Source organism: Pygoscelis adeliae, unplaced genomic scaffold, assembly GCF_000699105.1.
Source record: "Pygoscelis adeliae isolate BGI_AS28 unplaced genomic scaffold, ASM69910v1 Scaffold232, whole genome shotgun sequence".
In the NCBI taxonomy this organism is placed as follows: domain Eukaryota; kingdom Metazoa; phylum Chordata; class Aves; order Sphenisciformes; family Spheniscidae; genus Pygoscelis; species Pygoscelis adeliae.
This window is the reverse complement of record NW_008824473.1, coordinates 103,034-118,329: the sequence shown is the minus strand read 5'-3', so window position 1 is coordinate 118,329 and position 15,296 is coordinate 103,034. Positions and strand designations below refer to the sequence as shown.

General features: G+C 38.0%; 1 protein-coding gene across 7 annotated transcripts in view; it reads left to right on the top strand.

The window, feature by feature from the left end:
• The window catches only part of CNOT4 (CCR4-NOT transcription complex, subunit 4), a 45,869-nt gene that overhangs the window by 20,259 nt on the left and 10,314 nt on the right, over positions 1-15,296 (top strand). For 4 of the 7 annotated variants that reach the window (XM_009321292.1, XM_009321289.1, XM_009321291.1 and 1 more), the window contains exons 7-9: positions 3,560-3,617; positions 3,899-4,148; positions 6,077-6,574. In XM_009321292.1, coding sequence (XP_009319567.1) covers positions 3,560-3,617; positions 3,899-4,148; positions 6,077-6,574 — 806 coding nt within the window. Of the gene's footprint in view, positions 1-734; positions 891-3,559; positions 3,618-3,898; positions 4,149-6,076; positions 6,575-15,296 lie in introns of all 7 variants that reach the window. The other 3 variants (XM_009321287.1, XM_009321290.1, XM_009321286.1) reach the window with 1 other exon arrangement.

Below are 15,296 nucleotides of genomic sequence, written 5' to 3'. Positions count from 1 at the left end.
TTATAGATGATATTCCAGTTCGCTTCAATTTGTATAAAATGTTACTATTTTCAGCAAAAGAGGGCTTTGAGTCCTCTCTTGAATGTCTTTCAGATCTAATGTAAACTCTGAAATGAAATTTAATGTTACTTTATAAAAGGGGAAGTAATTATGGCTTTAAACTAGAAATGAAAGGAGCAGTAACTTGAATGAAGAGTGTGTTGGTCTGACTAGGGTCATGGTCTGTTAGTAAAGCTGTGGACTCTTGAGTAGGCATAAAACACAAACTTCATCTGTTGGGACCAGGCTTGATAGAGCCTCGAATATAAAACATTTTTTAAAAAAAAGTGATTTAGTTCATGATTTACAGAACTTACAAATACTTATGGGATAAAGCAAATCTAAATGAGGTGTGTGTAGGTCTGAGTCCTTGAAGCTGTCAATGGATTTTTGTTTTGTTTTTTTTCTCTCCCCCAAATGGACAAGTTTGGACTTCAGTGTTGGCAGAGCAGCTATCTATTCAGTGAAGAAAACAGAATTCTCCCCAGTTTTCCCTCTCCCCTCCCTACCCCACTAATTCTTTTTTTAAGTCATCACCATTTAAAATCTGAGATATAATATCCAGATAAACCTATTCTTATGGATTGTCTAGCACAAGGATTCATTTCCCCAGTGCTTACAATTTTTAAAAACACTTTCTTCATAACTTGAACTCTTCTTTTTTTTTTTTTTTTTTTACTCTTGCCTTTTTCCAGACCCAACAGTAATAACAAAGATGCCTGGCCATCATTACAGAGTTCAAGTAAATCAGCCAACGGTTTAACAATGGAACACAGGAAAACGCCTCCTATATTAGAAAATGGCACAGACCCAGAACACTTGACTCCAGATGGTGCAGACTCAGATTTCGGGTAATTGTGCTGCCTTTTATACTTCAGATAGCTTGCTTTCTCTCTCACTGATTGGTGTGGAGGGAATGATTCTCCAGTCTCTCTCTCTGGTTGGAGAGCTGGATTCAAATCCTGATCAGGTCACGAAAAGCTGGGCTTAGCCTAGCCCATGTCAAAAAGACTGATTGGCAGATTGTGCAGGAGAACCCTAATGTGAAGTTAGTAAGTGATGGTACAGGTAAGGGCTGAGGGGAACTGAATAACTGGGGGATCAACAGCTTATATAGCTGCATGGCCCCAGTCAGAGCTGAGCCCTTTTCTATACAGAAGCTTCCACAAAACGTACTAGTTGCTATATATCGGGAGGCTTGTCACTTGGAAAAACTTCAATGGAAGGAAGCTAAATGTTAGGGCTGAATATCTGTCCTGTCTTTACAGTGGTGTGTTCCAGAAACACAACTGCAGAGGTAAGGGTTCCCTGATATCTCTCAGTAACAGGAACAACAGGGCAGCAGATTCAACTGAGGCTTCTTTGTGCAGAGGAAGTAATTCATCTGCTTGGAATAACTTCCTTATTGCTAACCAACATTTTTTCCTCTTTTGGTGCTCTCCTTGAATAGAACTGGTGTCCTCTTCCATCATAAGCATTACTTGCAGTTCCGATGGTACTCTGTAGTCGTGCTGTTTTGTTTTTTATGGACCCCCTTAAGTAATATTGGTTGGGCTCATTCAGAGGTTGGATGGGAAAATAACAAGGTAAACCCTAACATTAATTTCAAGAAGTGGTGTTGCCGATTAGGTAGCTGATCTTTGTTTTAAATCAATATTGAACACTGTGAGTGCTGTTGAAAGAGGTACCTTCTTGTTAGGCTTAATGGCAGTCCCATTGAGGTGTGATCAGAGATCCTATGGTTGCATCTCAGTAGTGATATGCAGCTTCCTTATCTTTTCTGAAAAGAATGTACTAAATGTTCGTAAAAATATTGTAGCCAATAGATAATGAATCTTGTTCATTCCTGAGGGCTGGAAGCCTGTCTTACAATTAAAGGCTCCTTAGGCAGGTTCAAGTATAATAAACATTTTCAGCACTTAGATTGTCATTAAAAGTTGTCTTACACATAGCTTTTTAAACTGCAGCATTGTAACTTTCTGTCAGCAGCTTTGGGAAAAGAATTTGGCTGGAATATCAGCTCTACAATCAGAATGATTGTGCCATGAAGAGCAAACTTTCATGCTATAGGTATTCAGCAATTACTAACCCAAGGCAGTTTGATCCAAATGGAAGAACTTTTATTCATGCTGTTCGACCACTGAGTAGAAAGTATTTGTAAATCTTCACTGGAGTAATGCTTGTTTGCAAGTATATTCCTCTGATTTTTCTTTCATAGTCATAAATACTTCAGCTTCAGTTATCTTTCTGAGATACTGACTGAGTGTTCTTTTGCACAAAAATTGGTTTTATTGACGGATTACCCTTATACAGTTTCTTTAGAATGGAGAAGAATTAATTCTGCTGAGTTTCAACTCCAGTTATTCTGGGATGGGGAGAATAAATACGGAAGGAAGCAATCTTATGAATTTTCGACATTGATATGTGGCTCTATGCAATATTTAAACTTCGCAGCAGCAAGGAGTGTTTGAAAACAAGGTGTAGCTAGAATCTGAAGTCTGCACCCAATTAAAATAATTACTATATATATATTTGTCTTGTGCTAACACATCATGCCTGTAATTTGACTTGTATCACATTCTGGTCTCTTAATGGAACTGAAATTCATGTTCCCACTTCCGGTCCCTTGTTTGTAGGACTGGTGTTTTGGGCTGTGCAGCCTGATGCTTGTGCATCTTCTCTTAAGGGTAGATAAAAATGAAAGTACCTTGAAGTTGTAAAGCAGAGATTTTAATCTGAACTTGAACTAATACTGTGTCATTAGTGTGGTATTTAGCTTAATTAAGGCAACTCACAGATGCCTGTAAGAATGTGGAATACTGAGATGCACCATTTCAGCTGAGTCATGCTAATTCCTAGTGAATAGCTTTCTGAGGTGGTTTTCCGCTATATCTTATCTTTTATTCTCTGTTTGTTGGCAGTTTTTTATGCTATGTTTTTTCCTGCATTTTTTTCCTCTTCTGTCATCTCAAAACTCAGTTTTCTTACCTTAGAGCTAATTTCTGCTAGTTAAAGCTGGAAGGCTGGTGGGAAGCTTAACTTGCCACCAGGACTAAATAGTTAATTTAATCTTTTTATCTCTCCTCAGAGTTATTTAGGACTTGTATGGGAATTGACAACTTAGGTATTTGGAAAACAAATATGTTCCCAAGTCTCTCTGCAGTAGTAGCATAGATGGAACTGACTACTACGGAATACTGCCATAGTACGAGTTCTGTTTTTTTGAATGGCATAGTTACTACGAACATGTTTAAAACTTTCCTTTTGTTCCTTAACAGGGCAGTCAACAAGCAGAGTGGAGAATGGTGGGAGGAAGTATGACAGTATATGGCAAATGATTGGAATGCTTATGATTTTAAAAAAAAGTCTCATAAGTGGACTTTTTTCCTTCTTCATTCCTCCTAATTAATTTCATTTTGTCCTTATTTCAAGGCTTTCCTACCACTACGAAAGCAAATGTTGATTTTCACATTAAATACTTGAGTGTCTTATTGTCTCTTTTCCCCTCCCACTTTTGCAGCCCCATTGACAAACCTTCAGATTCCCTCAGTATAGGAAATGGTGACAGCTCCCAGCAGGTAAGACATAAAGATAAATGCTGTGAAAGTAAGAATTGAGTTTGAGGACTTGGTGCGACTTGTAGTTGGAGAAGCCAGTACTTTCTGAATGTATAATTTGAAACGAAACTAAAAAAATGCTACTGCTAAGTTGATTTTTGTTTGACCTTATACTGAGCTATATATTAACTAACCTAATTGCAGCCAAATGTTTTGAGGAAATTTTTCAACTGTATTAGTGAAGAATATTTTATATATAAACACTCATGTCCTAATTGTTTCTCTTCCTTTCTTGCCTGTAGATAACAAACAGTGACACACCTTCACCACCGCCTGGTTTAACAAAACCCAATCCAGTCATACCCATCAGTTCATCTAATCACAGTGCACGGTCTCCTTTTGAAGGGGCTGTAACAGAATCACAGTCGCTCTTCTCTGACAACTTTCGGCACCCTAACCCCATCCCTAGTGGGCTTCCTCCATTCCCCAGCTCTCCACAGACTTCAAATGACTGGCCCACAGCACCAGAACCACAGAGCCTCTTCACATCAGGTATGTAGACAGGTTACATGGCTGAGTATTGCTTGCTTTTGCAACTGATGTCTAAAACTGTGTAGAACCAAAAGCTCTAGGACTTGTTTCATACTGTTTTTTCTCCCCCCTTCACAAATGATTAAAATTTGTCACTTAACTACGAATGAATTGCACTGATGTAAGGGTTTCTTCTAAAAGAAACTTTACAGAGTTTTCCAGCTGCATGGCTAAATTATCAGGGTGCTTATTTTAATTTTTTTTAAGCCATGTGCCTGTCTAAATAATAGAATGTGACACGTATGCTTAATATTTAATGTTACAGGTTTTTATTGAGAGTGGGGAAAATACGCGGTGTCAGTATATGTTGGTGTAATAATCTGTTATAATCTATAATTCTAACATCAGAAGCTGTGCAGTGGAATTCAGAATTTTCTTTAGTATCCTGCATAGTTATCTGAAGGTGTCTAATCTTTCTCTTTCTGAAGTGAGATTATATACATTCAGAAAAGATAAAAATACAGTTAATTACATCAACTGAAAGATACCTGTATGTTCCAGGTACTTTCCTAGGAAATACCACTTCATATGAATGAAACGTCATTTTAGGTGTATTTATATAGTCTTGGGAATGGTTAACAGTATTTAAGAGCTCACACATTATAAATCTGGGGGAGTTGTTAGAAAATTAACTGAAACAGTATTAGTAATAAATAGAATGTAAACGATACTTCAGGACACTGTTGGTTTACTTAGTGATTAGTCGTCTTTTGATGTTTATCTGACTTCTGGATGTCATAATCCTGTTTGCAAACAATATTTATTTCCAAGGAAATTACCTGCTGCTAAGGTACTATACACACCAAATTTGTGAGGATTAAGTAGCAGAGACAGACAATTTCCAGGTAGTAGTGATCTTGTTTGTTTCGTAACTAATATAAAATGTATGGTTGCTATTTAAATAAGAATACAAAGGACAAGTTTTTGTCTGTCTAGCAGCTCTTTATCTATTGTCATGGATTTTAGAGTGAAAATAGAAGTGTAGATTTCTTTTCTAAGAGAGGATACTGAGCTTAATTTTAACTACTTAAAGCAGCAGACCAGGTTCCCTACCAGCAGAGGGAGTTAACGTTGTGAGTGATACTACCTTGTACTCATCAGCTTGCATTACCACAGTTTTGAGGAAAAATACTGTGAAACTAGAGCCAGCATTCACTGAACCTGAATAAGAAACTTAAACTGTATAATGAAATGAGGTAGTAATTGAAAATGCAGGGAAATTCTGATAACCCTTTTTTTGCAACACTGCCTCAAAATATTTAACAATATCTTGTAATGCAGTTCATTATTTCCTTTTGTTTTATCAAGGTGTCAACTCAAGAATTTGCTTTGTTTTTCTTCATGATGGTCAACAGTGGGGCTTTTTAATTTTCTTTCTTTTTTTAACCACTGCTCAGAGGTTTCCCCTTTGAGAGGGAACATTTCCTCCCAACCTTTCTTGCACAGCAGAGCTGAAGCACGGCATTAATACTGAAATTGAACTACTGAACTGAATAACAACCTTATTTAAACTCTGCTTGGTCACACTTCTATCAAGTAATATGGGTGTAAAGAAGGTTCTAAGCAAGTGTTTATTGGTTTCTTTCTGCTTGGTGCTATTACTGAAAATATTTCTGGCAAGGCTTTTCTGTAGTTCAGGAACAGAGCAATTCTGCAGTAAAAATACTATTTGCTAGCTCTACTGCTTCACCTTAAGTAGAATTCTATGACAGTTTGATCTGAAAATGGCATTGTAAGCTGATGATAAGGTGTCTTCAGGGAATGTATAAAGAAGTATTATATGAAAGATAACTAGCAACATAGATTGAGATACACTGAGGCTGAAATTTTTGTATGGATAAATACTTACTAATTCTTGTTTTAAATCCTGTTCCTCTCCTCTCCAACAGAAACTATACCAGTATCCTCCTCCACAGACTGGCAAGCGGCTTTTGGGTTTGGTTCCTCCAAACAGCAAGAGGATGACTTAGGGTTTGACCCCTTTGACATCACCCGCAAAGCCTTAGCAGACCTGATTGAGAAGGAACTGTCAGTCCAAGACCAACCTTCCCTCTCGCCCACATCTCTTCAGAACCCTACCCCACACACTACAACTGCCAAAGGGCCAGGCTCTGGATTCCTGCATCCTGCTGCACCCACAAATGCCAACTCTCTCAGTAGCACCTTTCCAGTCATGCCACAGAGGTTCCCACAGTTTCAACAGCATCGAGCAGTTTACAACTCCTTCAGTTTTCCAGGCCAAGCAGCTCGCTATCCTTGGATGGCCTTCCCACGCAATAGCATCATGCACTTGAACCACACAGCAAATCCCACCTCAAATAGTAATTTCTTGGACTTGAATCTCCCACCACAACACAGCACAGGTCTGGGAGGGATCCCTATATCAGGTAGGTGAATTGGGACAGCTGTGAATATGCCTTAATTCGTGCTTTCAGCTTCTCTGAGCCAAGACAGGAAAAGGGAATAGCCAGCTACAGTGGTAGAGTAGTATCTCTTGACTGTCATACTAGGTTTATGAACAGAGGGAGGGATATTGTTTTAAGTAGGCCCTTTCCATTTAAAAAAAAAAAAGAAAGTATCTGGATGTTTAGCCTTGTAATATTGAGCTTTATAAGGAAGGTGGAGTATTCTGTGCCCGCTTAATTTTGTGCCAAAGCAGATTGGTTCTTCAGTCTTGCCAGACTGGGTTTCCTTAAGAGTAGCTCCTGGAAGCGCATTGCGACTTCCATGTTGACATGCAGGTGCTGACCAGAGTTCTTAATATTGTGCAAAAAATTGTAATGATGGTAATTTGTGCCAGATGTCTTGGCTGGGTTGTTCCCTCTTGCGCATAAGCAAATGGCTGCACAATAAAACATTCAGTGCTGTTCATTTCTGTACTTCAGATGGCCTTAATATTATGCTAATCTTCCACTGAATGGATGCTTGCAGTGTGTGTAAGAGGATTCATCCTGATTGTGAGGGTTGTGATGTTGGAGGAAAATAAATGTGCAGTCAGGCCAGTTCAGGCTGCTCTGAATGGATTGATAGGCTCTTGCAGCAAATGTTACAGCTAAGGAGCTAATTGTAACAAAGTTGTCTTGATTAAAAATTCACTTCTGGAGTTTGAAGTCCTTCCATGCTTCTGATTTAGCTTGGCCCAAACAGGGCCTTGTCTTTTCCTAACAGGGAAAAAGATTGTATTAAGTGTATAATGAACTGCAGGTAGAAAGTCTCTAAGCTCTTTGTAGCCTTGAGATGGGGAAAACTACTTCTTGAGACGTTGCCAGTGTTATTTTCTTTTCATGGGTTTTGAGAAGTACTAGCTATACTATAAGTGACCTAGAAAAAGTCACTGTGTGTTTGATGCTCTAGTACAAGAGCTAATTTTGACTATTACTTCCCTGTACTTTGTCGTCTTCGAAGGCTTGTTGAAGCTACAGTACTGCTGTAGGGTCCTTAGGCTGATTCATAGTATAAACACTTGGTCCAGACTACAAATGCAAGTAGTTCAAAACTCTTTATACTGCAGTGGCAAAGTTTTTAGGCTAAAATAGTTACACTGAAGTATTTAAAAAAAAGACACGGAGTCAAAAATGCAGCATCCATGGCACTGCAAATTGTTGCTCACTTTCCCCTAAACTACATAGAACTTCAGGAACATTACAAGACATCAAATTTTGACTTTACCACTCAGTTCTAAAAATTGCTGGTTCAAGGGGCTGGTAACAAGACTTATCTTCTCGACTAGGGGGACCAGAAAAACCCTGTAGTGTTGAAAAAGATCTGTTTGTATTACAGGTTGATTCTAGGTTTGTGAAAGTATTCTTTAAATTGCATTACTTTAATTGCCTTTGGCAATTTGAAAGTGGACCTCTGTGTTTGTAGGAGACTCATAGATCCTTGGTACAACTCCTGAAGAGCCAGTTGTGTGGTGTTGGTTGATGCAGAGCCCGTGCCATGTACTTCCCCCATATGTTTTAAGGCAACAGAGCTGATATTTAAGTATATCCTTTTTTGTATGCAACTGCTAGAACCAATTACTCTCAATATTTTTGGCAGAAACAGTGCTAAAAACAGAAAATAAACATCTGCTGTAGTCTCTGTGGAAAGTTCCTTTGAGTTGGTCTTAATCTCTTGTTACAGAAAACATTGTTAGTTGCCTGGCTGACAATTAGATAGCAGCAGTTGCTGCAGTGCAAACACTTCTCAGCTGATATACATGTCAGCTTTGGTATCTTGGAAAAAGAAGCATTTGCACAAACACAGATTACTCCTTTTTCTTTTCCTGTTGTCAGAAATCAGCTGAAGTCTCAGATAGTTCTGGTTTTGTTTGCTGGGCTATGAATTTGTATTATTTGTATGGTATTTAGTGCCTGGGGTTTTTCTTAGTGATCTAACTGCTTCAGATGTACAAATAATTTGAAAGTCAGGAGATGCCCTCATACCTCTTTTTTGTGTGCTGACTTAATAGTTTCCAGTTTATTGATTATTCTGTCTTTTCAAATCCATATCTGGTGTACAGGTCTTACCGAATTCTTTTTATATTCTTTTTGAAAGAATAATTCCTGTTCTTTATGCTTGCTTTTAATCTGTCAGTAGCAGGTATATAATTATAAAATTTTCCTAGTTTCCTCATTTGATTTACAGATACAGCTGTCTGGTGGGGTTGGGCAAGGAAAGTGGTGCACAGGTACAGAGAAATCATGTTGATAGGACTTTATTACAGTGCTTTGTAACAGACTCTAGCTGACCTGCTAGAATGGTGGTGCGTATCATAATAGCCATTTACAGTACGGAGAGATTAGTTGTTGTATACCTGAAACTCCTTTTTGTTAGTTCTTTTGTTAGTCTGTATTAGGGTGTTTTAGAAAATGTCATAAACTCAGCCGTTTCAGATGTAATAGCAAAAGAAACCTAGTGCAGGTGAAATTTCATGTTCTGTCTTCTAGCAGAGACCCTCAACTGCTGTCGAAGTTGCATGTTTCCTAAAGTCTTTGATCACAATTTTTTTGCAAAACTATGAATTCCTAAAGCAGATAATACTGGACCAGTCATTTAAAAAAAACAAAACAAAACAACAAACCACATTCATTTATTCTGTACATTTGCCTGCTCTATTTAATCAACCCTTTTCAACTTTATTTCGTTTATATGAAAACAAGCAGATCTAAAAACTTTTATAACTTCATATAAAGTTAGTATACTATTTTCTAGGCTTTCTAAATCCAATTTTAGTTGATTTCACCAAGCGTATTTGTGGTTTGGAAGCTTGTGTGAAGAAAACGGTGTCTTTTAAACTGCTGCTGCTTCTGCTTTAGGTAGGCATTAGTATTCGTGTGAATTTGAAATGCTCATCTGACACGTTAAATGTAATATTCTGAAGCTACTTTTTGGTTAGTCAAGAATCAGAGTTGTGCTGTATTCATAACTCCACAGCTCCAGGTAGGGCTGTTTTGTGATGTGCGCCAGATTTAAATGGAGGGACACAGGCACTACCTAAATTTTTTTTTTAAGCTCTCATTTAAAAATAATTTCTATATGGCATTTGGTAGCCTATTTCTCAGAGGAAGTAGTATTTATTAAACTCATTCTGCAGTTTCCAGTGGAATGACACAATAACACATGATTGACTTCATAATTTTATTATGCATATACTTGAAATGTGTCATATTCATCAGGCATACATTTGTCCCCAACCCATATTTAAATGAACTTTTTGATTGACTGATTCCCAAACTAGCATTTTTTTCTCCCCGCACTGTATGATTTTGCAAACTGTAGCAGATGTTAGATGTATCTCATTGTAAGGGGCAATTTAGGCTTGTTGCTGTTCTCTGGTGTGGGGTGGATTTACTGTGTAATAACTGTGTAACTGTGCTTCAGGAGAAAAGTTCAGCGACTTCTTATTCATGGACAGCATCATTATTGCTGAAAGCAATCTTACCCTAAATTGTGTGCAAGCTATCCTAAGAATATAGGACAGTGGCTATTCTTTATTCTGCAGATAATGCCAAAGGGAAAGATCCATTGATAGCAATGTGGGTGCGTGCCTTTATTTTTGTTACTTTAGGATAGCAGGAAATTATCTGTAATTTGATAGCTAATACGCTATCATCTTTGCTACCCTACTGCCTGGTGGTGTGTTCTAAAATAATAGGTATAGTATTGCATCATAGAGTAAGGTAGGTCTCAGATTAACAGTGTGTTTTGAGACAGATGCTTATAAAATGAGATGCATGCATATTAATAATGGGAAAATAGAAATATATAGTTTTATTTCTTGAGTTTACTGAGTTGTTGGTAGTCATTGATTATTTTAATACATAGAAAAAGTATAAGACCAAATTCACACAGTTAAAAGTGTGAGGAAAAAGTTGTAAATGGTTAGTCTGCCTTTCCCGTCAGTTCTATGCAAGATGAAGTACTTGACACTTTGAAACACTGGCTGTTATTTCATTTATTAATTTCATAATTATCCTGAACATAATTCCAAATGAGAAAAAACATAATTGTCAGAAGTTATCAATTCAATAATAATGAGATAGAAGAGTTCAAATCTCAAACTAATAATGCTACACAATACTGTGTGTGTATCTTCCCACATAAATCATTGAAACTCCTTGAGTTGGAAGGGACCCAAAAGGATCATCGAGTCCCACTTCTGATTCTAACATAGGGCAGCCTAAAAATTAAACTATATGTCTGAGCATTGTCCAAATGCTTCTTGAACACACACAGGCAATTTATGTATATCATGCATATATTAGAATCTAAGATAGAGGAAATAGTCAAGTAGACACAGAGACAGATTGGAAGCATGAGGAATTAAACCTGTTTAGGGTAGGGGAAGAAAAAAGTCTTACCCATTGTCCTTGAAGATAACCACTGTAAAATCCATCAAGTTATTTTAGCCATGAAACCCATTGATGTGGAGATTGCAGTAGACTTCTGTGAACTGTTCCTGAAGCTTCAAAACAGGGGGCTTGAATGTCATAAGTCTTTGTAGTTGAATATAATTGACAAATCAAGATTTCGTTCTCTCAAGACCTTTTTGTTTTGATGTTGTGGCTTATCTCTCTTGAATATGCGCAGCCGAATTGATGGAATTATGTATATTTAAAGATGAGATTGAGACAATAAATAGGTAGACAGTTAATATTAAGTTTGGGTGCCATCCACCAGTCTTTGTGGTAGTTGTATTTGCATTCCTTATCAAGACACTGATTAGCGTGCACATTTGAGTCTTGCCTGCATTTAGGTTTTTGTGAAACAATAGCTGGTAGCAGGGAGGGCAAAGCAATTAAGGTTATATTAAGAAGGTTCAACTTCTTCCCACTTATTTTAAGTTCTGAGTTCTTCCATATTTGAACAACTTATGGTGTTGCATCTTCTCCCACTTTAAATTTTCTGGCCTCCGTGCCCCCAGCTATTGAACTTGTCTTGAACATCAAATCCTTTCTTGCCTAATGCTACCTTTTGGACAGCATTTTAGTAAAACAAGGGAAGATCCCTATATGTTGGCTATGATCATATTGTTTAAAAGACTTTATTTAGACCACAGAGAAGGGTGAGATAGCAGAATTAGTGTTGACGTGCTCTGCCTTTAATACTGAGAGTCCTTGTCTGACTTGGTATTTTCTCAAAATGTAAACCTTATTTCCATTTGGGGTACACATTTCTTATTTGACTTTTGTCCTTTGGGCTTTGTGTCCTCTCTCTGGGTTGATTCTTATTAGTTGATTCTGTCTCCTGAACAAAGGAAAAACACTGTTTTTATACAGTTGTGGAACCAAAAAAAAAAAACTTTGCAGCGTAGCAGCTGACACTTTTCTGTGGTCTCGGGATAATAATTTGGTATGGGGTTTTGGGGGGGTTCTGCTTCTGCTACTGTGCCTTTTAAAAGAGGGTCTGGCCTGTGTGGTATGGCTGTTGAATTCAGCATGTTGTAAAACTTAAAATTCTCCAAATGCTGTGTACAAAATACATTTAATCCCATAGCCTAGCAACAGGCAATGTGACTTAAAGGGATGTGAGGCAGCACTTTTTATTTGGATGCAGTGGTTGAAAGAGCATTTTGCTACACTTTCCCATATTGTCAGGTCAAGAGGAAAAGGTTTAACATCGGTTTTAAGTATTGATGGCCTTACTCTTAATAGTAAGAGCTGCATTAGTCCATTAATCTTCTGTCCTAATCATTTAAAGAAGACTGCTTGCTTTTGGCTTTCTGACAGCAGCTGGGCAGAAAGCATGGCAGCTGAAAGTAGTCTTTTCTTTGCCCCTGGTCAGCTATAGGCAGCCATAGATATGAAGTCTTTCTCTGATTAGGTATAAATATTGAAAGTAGGAAATCTGGTGAAAATCTTGGCTGATACAACTATTAGTTGTAGGTGCCATGTGTGGCACCTCCAAAGGCCTCTATCTTTCCAGAGTGCAGAGCAGCTCCTCTCAGAAATGGATGTGTTACCCTGATATTGCGGTCACTCCTCATATGAAAATAAAGGCCTGAACAGTGCTTTGAAATTGTAAAATGAAAAGTACTGTTTGTAAACGACCCTCAGCTGTTTCCTGTATTGCTTTTACTGACCCTTGCATAGACCCTGTGTGTCCTGTTTTCCTCAAAGATGACTGTCCTTAGTGCAGCCTCTCCCACTGAATATTTTGTTCTTCTCATCAGTCCTTATGACCACTGCATCCCATTTCTTTCTATGGAGGTTCTCGAGCCTCCACCCACCTTCTTTAGGAGGTGCTTTGTGTCTGTGTATCCCCCACCCCTGAAATTAATTCTCCTTTTATTTCCCATCATAACTATTTTTCTGTTTCACTGGTGAAGAAATGAAGTGTTCAGCGCAATGTGGAACAAATTCAAATTGAAAATAAACTTTTGGCTTGCTCACTTCCATTGCTCTGGAGGTGTGGTTTTTTTAATGCACCCAGGGTGGTGCTGCTAGGTTTAAAATAAAGTAAATGGAAGTGGGATTTCAGATTAATTTCCAAAATATTAAGTCAGTGTCAAGATTGAAGTCACACTGTTTGAAATCAGCTATGGATATTCCTTGTCCTACCTCTGGTGTCTTGTCCCTTAACTTCCTTACACTTTCTACATGTAGTACTAAGGCCTGCCTGCCTTAGCGTAATCTTGTCACGATGTCTGAGAGAACTTCATCCACAGCACTCGTCCTTTAAGTCCTGCTACTTCTTCATCTGTTCCAAAATCTCATCTCATACACCCACCCTTCCCTCCCAGTGCCTTTTCAGTGCTAATATTGCAACTGTTTTTAAAACCCTGTGGAATTTTTTCTGATGATTGTGTAGGATATACTGTTCCAAATAAAGCTCGATGTATAAATATCTATGCCCTCATCTCTGGGAGCTTGGTTTTAAGCTCTTAACGAATTTCTTAAAATCTTTGATTATAAGATTATTAGGGATGGCAGTGGAAGACAGGCATCCTGCTTTTTTGAGTAGTAAGATGCCTATTTTAAAATGTGTAATTTTATTTTGGAAGAAGAAAATGTGACCAAAAAAATAGAAAGAAAAAAGTATATTAAAAAAAAAAATCCTCTAACTTCTCTTGGCTGCAATACATCAGAGGAATGACTAATCACATTAACACTGCTAGACTTGAAATAAATGCGGTGTTGGCTGAAACAGGTGGCCTGAGTGGCTGACCCAATTTGTATTCTGGACCATCAGTCCCGGCAGCTTTTTGGGTAACTCTTCCCCAGAAACAGGGGGAAACATGCACGTGGGAGGTATTTGACATCAAATTTCCTGACTGTGTCAGTAGTAGTGTCACCAAATGAGCTTCAGCTGTACTAAATGTCAAGCCTTTGCCTGTGTTTTAGGGATGGAAGACTGCACTTATTGCTTATAGAACAAGAACTTTTCCCTTCCTCTTCAGGGCTGGTTCACCAAAAGTTAGAAAGGCTGTTTCCTTTCATAGGTAACCCGTAAGATCTCGGGATGGCTCTGCAGTAGTGTCAGAGGCAGCTCCATTGGCTGGTGTAGCATCTGTTTCCCTCCTCCAGCAGGCAAGATGCTTAGCCTCAGGGTGCTGTGTTCCCTTGGATGCTTTTCTAAAATACAAACTGGCACTTCAAAATACACAGTAAACCACTAGTATGAGTTAAAAGACGTAATTGACTTAGTGATGTTAAAAACCTGGCATTTTCCCTTTAAAGACTGGAAATTAGTACACTTTGCAGTGCCACCTGTTAGCAGTGTCTAACAAGAGGCTGTGCCTTGTGCATGGACCTGAAGCTTCGGATCCTTCTGGGTCAAGTCCATCTCACAAAATATTAATTATGACTGATGAATTTTAGCAAAAAGCTCAGAGTTCATAGGCTTTCTTCATAAACACATTTTGAAATGCACCAACTTGAAGAACCATTGAGAAAGGGCAAACATAATATTTTTAAAAATTGTATTGGGGGAGGAGCATAAATGAAATATCCTGAAGGGATAACAGCAATTAAAAGAGCAGCTTTACAAAAAGTGTTTCTCCTCCCAGTGATACCAAGGGGGGGGGGTGGGAATATCTGATCTTTTCCATCCTTTGCCATCTCTTGGTTCTTTCTGTATCACGACCTCATTTGAACTTCAGCTTGTACCCAAAGGTATTCATTTTTAAAAAAATACATATTTAAAAAGTGGGTCACCTCTATTGGAAGACAGTATTTAGTAATCGGAATGAATTTCATGTCACAGAAGGTTTGTTTTTTTTCTTGGCTTTCTTGCAGTTTACCTAATCTTCCCACAGAATGATAGAAGTATCTACAAATATACGTAAGACTTAATTGTTTGTTACAGATGTGGAAAAATTAAAAATGAGTTTATCGTTTCTCAGAGTATGCATTCACTGTGTTAATGCTGGTCTCACAGCCTTGGTCAGAGGATTGGTTGGGTACTCTGGGAATCCAGAACACTCATAACTAGATAGGCTCTTGCTAATTATTGATACAGCTTTGAAGATCTGATTTTTATATGCCAGTTCTAGTACTGTATTGGCCGTAGGGCAAATTCTGTGTATTTTGCTTTTATTTATGCATATATCTATGCACGTACCCACAAGTACACTTGTACACATAGGATTTTCATTTGAGGTCAAAGGGGTTTTTATTGACGGAT